A 7,176-nucleotide genomic window follows, 5' to 3' on the forward strand; every position below is an offset into this window, starting at 1 on the left:
CCATCTCAAAAAAAAAAAAAAAAAGTTCACCTCATGGAATAACTCCCCTCCGCTACTAGTTTGCATATGCATAGTCACTGAAGCCATCAATAGCAAAGGTCCAGGTGTGGCATAGGCCTGAAGCAAGAATCTGTCATTACTAGAGTAATGTCTGGAGTAAGAAATAGGTGAATCAAGAACATTCAAAATGATTCAAAAGAAATGTCTGGTATACCAGTTTTGGCCAAGCCAGAGTCCGGAACAGGGTAGCCTGGGGAAAGGGTTGCTGCATGTTCTATAGAGTTTGAGTCAGCCTTATCCCTTCCTTCTTTGAGGGCCTTTCCACTCTCCAGTGGGCCCAGGGCCGAGCTTCATCCATCTTAGTCTACTCGGTCCTGCTGTGGGAGCAGCTGAGCTCCTACAGATACTGGTTTCCCTGGAGTCTGAATTAAGCTAGGGTGTGAGAGCTCAATAGACCTTACAGACCATCTAGTCCAGCCTGTGAGAATGCAGAGAAGGAAACTGAGGCAGGAGTGGGAGTGTCAGGCACTGAGGTCTCAGATAGTCAGTGGTTGAGCTGGCGTTATAACCTAGGGCACTGCCCGCCACACTGCCATGCACTTGAGACTACTGGAGCCTCCAGATGCTGAGTGCAACCACAGCTGATCTGAGCTTAGATACGTGGCAAGCTGCAAAACTACCCATTTTGTCTCATTTTCTAGCAGTAGGATGGGTTCAGGCCAGAAATGAGGGAGCATTCAGAATAATCCCAGAGGATCCGCTCTCCCCTCCCACCGCTGGGCTTCCACTCCCTCTGGGCTCTGTGCCAGACTGAGCCCCTACCCTAGGCATTTAACTAATGTTTGGTGACTTCTGGGGAGGAAGGCAGCACTGCTGGCCTCATGCCAGTAGCTATACCTGCCGACCCAGGCCTCCTGGACTGAAGGACATGCTTCCTGCTCCTCATTCCAAGAAACCACTTCTTGCCCCTCTGCCTTCTGCGCATGAGACTCAAAAGCCACAAAAGTAAGTAGAGGAATAAAATAGGAGAAGTAGGGAATTTACCCCACCCATGCCTGGGAAGAGGGTGTGGAAGTTGGGGCTTTTCCTCTAGTGGACAGGAAGTGGTCCCAAATCAATCTGCTCAGTGGCAGGCTCCCTTCCCCCGGCCTCTGGATCTGGTGGGGAGTGACGGCATGAGAACTGGCACCTACCCAGGGGCATGATGTCACACCTGCGCCAGCATCTGCTCGCTGGGCTCCATGCCCAGCCTGTCATTGGGCATCACTGCCCAGCAGCCCCTCGCCCTGCCCATCAGGCCTCTGGCCATTATGTGTTTGCAGGCCTCCAGTCCCAACTTCCTAGAAACAAGTCCAAGGGGAGTGGGCCCAGAGCACTGGAGAGTCCAGACCAACCAAATATATCCAGGAGATCTCCCAGAGGCTGGGGTGGTTTGGATCTGTTTGGGCTCTGGGTTGGGGAAGATGGGGTGAGGAATCTGAATGTCTGGGTTCTTCCTGCCCAAAGGGTCACTTGGGCTGGAAAAGCAGGCTTGCTCTATGCTTGCTCTAAAGCCTTATACCACCTTGGAGTTGCTGCAGGCACAGGAGGCCTGATACCTGTGGGCAAAGGAATCCCTGGGCACCACTCTTCTGAAATAAACTGTCAGGGACTGCATATCTACACACCACCTACTCACCCTACTGCTGCCCTGTCACTTGGTAGTCCCTCAAGCTTGATGGGCACAGTTTGGGGAACTTGAATCCATCTTTATCCAAGGCTGCAGGCTTCCAGAACTATGGGGCTAGAAGTCAGGGACCTGGCTTTTCATTCAAGCTCTGCCTCTAGCTTGTGTGACTGTTGGCAAGTCATGAAGAGTGAAAACACACACACTTCTCTGTTTATTTCCCAGGAATATTGCTGCCTGCCATCCCCACGAGGTGACAAGGAGCAGAGTGATGGAATTTGGGGGAGTAGAGACAGAGAGGAAGTGCATTAGTCTAGGGAACATCTTTGATATGCAGGCCCTTTGGGGCCTCACGTGGGCAGGAACACCTAGCAGGGGAGCAGCTACAAGGGCTTCCTGGTGCTACTGACCTCTGAGCCCATCTCAGCCCATGCTAGGAATACCCTGGCCTCCTTGGTCCTCCTCCTTGAGAGGACTGGGTTCAGTCCCAACTGCACTCCTTACCAAGCCACCTCATCTCTCAAAGACTCATGATTAAATGGGGGTGTAGGCCGGGTGCAGTGGCTCACACCTGTAATCCCAACACTTTGGGAGGCCGAGGCGGGCAGATCACTTGGGGTCAGGAGTTCGAGACCAACCTGGCCAACATAGTGAAATGGTGAAACCCCATCTCTACTAAAACTACAAAAATCAGCTAGGTGTGGTGGTGGGCACCTGAAGGCAGAGGTTACAGTGAGCCGAGATCGTACCACTACACTCCAGCCTGGGCGACAGAACGAGACTTCATCTCAAAAATAAGTGAATGAATGAATGAATGGGGGTGTGACCACCTACCTCCCAGATCTTTTGTGAGGATTAAATGTGTAAGAGCCCTTTGTAAACACCTTACCAAAGTAGACCATTACACTGTTGGTCCCTTCATTTCAGAAAGAACTGCCTTTTCTGCCTCACCGTCCCCTGGCCTTCTCGGCAGCACTCTTCCCTTTCTTCAGGGCTGCAGCAGCAGCTTCTTGTCCCTGACTGGAGGGATAGGGAACCCAGTGCTGATTGCTTGGGGGTGGGAGCAAACCTGCAGTTCCCCCAGACGTCCTCGCACCTTCTACCCAACTTGGACCTTTGGGAGACTTAAGAGTTCTTCAGGCCCTTTCTCAGAGTCGTCCTGCTGTTTGGAGCAGTACATTTGATGTTTTCCCTTTATTTTCTGAGCACTTACCGGGGGCTTGCTTAGCTGTATGGTGGGGGGATGGGATAACAAAGGTGTCTGGGATTCTGTCCTTGACTCTGGGAGGTCATGTCTCGCAGTGTTCTGGAAGACCCCCACCACTTTGGGAGTTTCAGGGAGAGACAAGACAGGATTGGGGGTACCCAGAGCTGCTCCATGGCCAGTAGCCCAGGTGAGGCATGGATGCCCAGCCCCAGCCCCAGCTCTCAGCCATACCCAGCTGCAACTAACTAGGCTGCTCAGGGGCAGGGCCGAGCAGAGGGTGTGGAGGAGGAGCGCAGCAGTGAGTGTGCAGTCAGCATGGACGTCAGAGCCAGCTCCGGGCCAAGGAATGGGGCAGAAGGATGTGTTTGCCCAGTGCTAATTGAGGGCACAGGGACAGTGTGACTACGGGTTTGGATGGGGGGCTCTCATTACTCAGTGAGATAGACAGGCGAGCCGGAAATCATACGGTCACTCCCAAGTGGCCTGGTAAGTGTGTATTTGCTAGAAACCATCACGCCACCATAACGGACTGGGGGCTCTGTAAACAGTGATGATTTCTGTCATAGTTTCTGGGTGTGGGTGTCTAAATAGGGCTGCTTGGAGCTGGGTATCTGTGCAGTTAGGGAAAGGGAAGCAGGTGCAGAGTCCTGGGGGGACATGGCCACTATATTCATTGCCAACTTGATCTAAGGTTGTGAATGGAGGAAATCTCGGTTTAGCTGATTGATTGTGCTAAGAGGTGGCCAAGACTCTTTCTTGTGGGGACTCTTATCAGCTCAACCAGTCATCTTCCTGCTTATGACCATTTGAGCACTCTTCTTTTATTTTTTCTTTTTGAGATAGAGTCTTGCTCTGTCGCCCAGGCAGCAGTGTAATGGCGTGATCACTGTAGCCTTGACCTCCTGGGCTCGAGCGATCCTCCCACCTCAGCCTCCTGAGTAGCTGGGACTACAGGCACGTGCCACCATGCCCAGCTAATTATTTAAAAAAAAAAATTTGTAGAAGTCGGGTCTTGCTCTATTGCCCAGGCTGGACTCAAACTCCTGGGCTCAAGCAATCCTCCTGCCTCAGCCTCCCAGAGTGCCGGGATTACAGGTGTGAGCCACAATTCCAGACCAACACTCTTGTTTTAGAAAAAGAGTTATTCTGGGCTGGGCGCGGTGGCTCAAGCCTGTAATCCCAGCACTTTGGGAGGCCTAGACGGGCGGATCACGAGGTCAGGAGATCGAGACCATCCTGGCTAACACGGTGAAACCCCGTCTCTACTAAAAATACAAAAAATAGCCAGGCATGGTGGCGGGTGCCTGTAGTCCTAGTCACTTGAGAGGCTGAAGCAGGGGAATCGCTTGAATCCGGGAGGCAGAGGTTGCAGTGAGCTGAGATCAGGCCACTGCACTCCAGTCCGGGCAACAGAGCGAGACTCTGCCTCAAAAAAAAAAAGAAAAAAAAAAAAAAGAGAAAGAGTTATTCTGGCCAGGCACAGTGGCTCATGGCTGTAATCTCAGCCCTTTGAGAAGCCAAGGTGAGCAGATCACCTGAGGTCAGGGGTTCAAGATCAGCCTGGCCAACATGGCGAAACCCCATCTCTACTAAAAATACAAAAAATAGCCAGGCATGGTGGCGGGTGCCTGTAGTCCTAGTCACTTGAGAGGCTGAAGCAGGGGAATCGCTTGAATCCGGGAGGCAGAGGTTGCAGTGAGCCAAGATCATGCCATTGCACTCCAGCCTGGACGACAGAGCGAGACTCCGTCTAAAAAAAAAAGTTATTTTTGCTGTTCTTCACAAATAGAGATCTCTTAGACCAAGGTGAAAGCTGTTGGCAGGGTCCTGCATTGGAATCAGGGGAGAAAACAGGGTTTCCTACCGTTCTACACATGATTTATTCTTTGTGCTGTGTCCTAGAAAGAAGTGTCCAGGAATCCAGCCACCTGCTTCTTGCATTGGCCCTGCACTTACTGGTTATGTGGGATCCTGGACTTCGTTTCCATACCTCTAAAATAAGCGGTTTGCATTAAATTATCTTAAAGCCCCTTTTGATTCTGACAGTCTGTGGTTCTCAGCCCTGTGGCCTTAAATTCTCCTTCCTCTCTCTTTATTTTCTGACTCTGACTTCCCTTTACTGCTCAATGCAAAGTTCCTGGGCCTGCTCATCCCAGTTCTGACAGGATACACATGAGGTGTCACCATCCTTGGGGAGATGAGGGCTTTGAGGCAGCAGGAAGGGACTAGTCATTTGTTTCCAGAATGAAGCTCTGTACCAGAGCCTCAGTGGAGGTCAGCAGATGTCCCTCCTTCCTTGGAATGGCAGCCCATCCCAGGAGATGTCCTGACAACACCTGTGTACCCTGCATAGGGTCCCTGATGGGCCTGGGTGACATTATCTCACAGCAGCTGGTGGAGAGGCGGGGTCTGCAGGAACACCAGAGAGGCCGGACTCTGACCATGATGTCCCTGGGCTGTGGCTTTGTGGTAAGTGCTACCCTCAGCAGGGCTTCAGTGGACTCAACAGTAGTCTTAGTTCTTTGTCATCCTTTGGCTTCCCTTGGACTGTCACACCTAAGCCAACCTGCCGCCCTCTTTTCTTAGTGTCCACTTCCCCTAAGGGTTTCTGATACTTGGGGCGGGGAGCTTAGTGAGGTAGAGGCCTAGTGCTCCCTCACTGCAGCCTGCTGCTATCTGGGGTTTACTTCCAGGGCCCTGTGGTAGGAGGCTGGTACAAGGTTTTGGATCGGTTCATCCCTGGCACCACCAAGGTGGATGCACTGAAAAAGATGATGTTGGATCAGGTGAGCAGGAGAACGGAGTGGGGAGGGTGAGCTGTGTTGGGGGTAGGTGGGGATTTCAGCACTCATAGGACTTTAATTTCTCTTCCCTAGGGGGGCTTTGCCCCGTGTTTTCTAGGCTGCTTTCTCCCACTGGTAGGGGCACTCAATGGACTGTCAGCCAAGGACAACTGGGCCAAACTACAGCGGGTGAGCTGGGCAGGTGTGGAGAATGTCTCTGGCCAGCAGGCTGACAGCCCAAGGGAAGGAGACAGGTTTTACAGGGATAAAAAAGGGGGTAAGTGCAGGTAGAGTCCCAGGCCATGAAGGAGAGGAGCTGAGGGTTATGGTGCAGGAATGTGCTCTTTGAACCCAAGTCTATCATTCACACTGGGAAGTGGGAGCTGCTTGGAGGTGCAAGTGTTAATTTGTTCCTTCTCTGTCTCCCCAGGATTATCCTGATGCCCTTATCACCAACTACTATGTAAGAGCTGACACCTCAACTGCTTGTTCTTCTGCTTCCTTAAGTCTAGAACTGTCCTGGGATTGGGGGTCCTCCTGACATGGGAAGCCCTTCCATTGGGATTACTCTTTCATTCCCAGGATGGGCACCATAAATATGGAAGCCATCACCCAATTGTTCACCTTTTTCTTATGTGCAGAAGTTGGGGTAGGGCCAGGCAAGACAGTGAGTCTGGGGTCAGGTGGTGGGGCAGCCATCCAACCTTTACCTTCTCTCTTGCAGCTATGGCCTGCTGTGCAGTTAGCCAACTTCTACCTGGTCCCCCTTCATTACAGGTATGTCGCACCCCTACCCCACCCATCAAGAAAGACCCACGTTACCAACAGTTGGAGACAAAATGATTCTCATTTCAACCTTGAGCTACCTTAGACCCCCAACTGGAACACTGAGCCCTGATCAGAGTTCCTCAGATTCCCAAGCGTGTTATTCAGATGTCTTGCCATTTCCAGAAACCGTCCCAGAGTGTCTGCCCACTGACCTTCTTCATCTCCCTAGGGAGGATCCTGCTTCTACCACCCTTGTCTCCATCCCCCCTGGGGCTCCGCCTTTGATGGTGTATCTGGAGGGACAGTGGCTGGGGTGCTGCAGCCTAGGTTAGACAGAGAGGTAGACCAGAAAGCCAAGTAGAAGCCTGGCCAGACACTCATGATAAAGACAGTTGCTGAACTGCACCCAAAAAGATAGTGGAACTGAAGATGTGTGGTTCAAATGCTTGCAGGTGAGGGATCGTGGGAACAGGGGAAAATATGGAATTCTTCAGAGGGAACATGGCCAAAATGTACATGAATAACATAGCTAAAACGAATACAGACTGGCTGGGCATGGTGGCTCACACCTGTAATTCTAGCACTTTCGGGGGCTGAGGCGAGAGGTTTGCTTGGGTCTAGGAGTTTGACACCAGCCTAGGCAATATAGTGAGACCTCATCTCTACAGAAAATACAAAAAATTAGCCAGGCACATGGTAACATATGCCTGTAGTCCCAGCTACTCGGGAGGCTGAGGTGGGAGGATCACTTG

At 51.8% G+C, this 7,176-nt stretch overlaps 1 protein-coding gene across 5 annotated transcripts in view; it reads left to right on the plus strand.

The window, feature by feature from the left end:
- The window catches only part of MPV17 (MpV17 mitochondrial inner membrane protein), a 14,504-nt gene that overhangs the window by 5,642 nt on the left and 1,686 nt on the right, over nucleotides 1-7,176 (plus strand). For 2 of the 5 annotated variants that reach the window (XM_011949795.1, XM_011949788.1), the window contains exons 3-7: nucleotides 5,227-5,342; nucleotides 5,567-5,659; nucleotides 5,750-5,845; nucleotides 6,087-6,119; nucleotides 6,381-6,433. In XM_011949795.1, coding sequence (XP_011805185.1) covers nucleotides 5,227-5,342; nucleotides 5,567-5,659; nucleotides 5,750-5,845; nucleotides 6,087-6,119; nucleotides 6,381-6,433 — 391 coding nt within the window. Of the gene's footprint in view, nucleotides 1-5,181; nucleotides 5,343-5,566; nucleotides 5,660-5,749; nucleotides 5,846-6,086; nucleotides 6,120-6,380; nucleotides 6,434-6,653; nucleotides 6,838-7,176 lie in introns of those variants that run through there. The other 3 variants (XM_011949786.1, XM_011949777.1, XM_011949801.1) reach the window with 3 other exon arrangements.

The sequence above is a fragment of the Colobus angolensis genome, unplaced genomic scaffold (assembly GCF_000951035.1).
Source record: "Colobus angolensis palliatus isolate OR3802 unplaced genomic scaffold, Cang.pa_1.0 Scaffold109, whole genome shotgun sequence".
NCBI lineage: Eukaryota > Metazoa > Chordata > Mammalia > Primates > Cercopithecidae > Colobus > Colobus angolensis.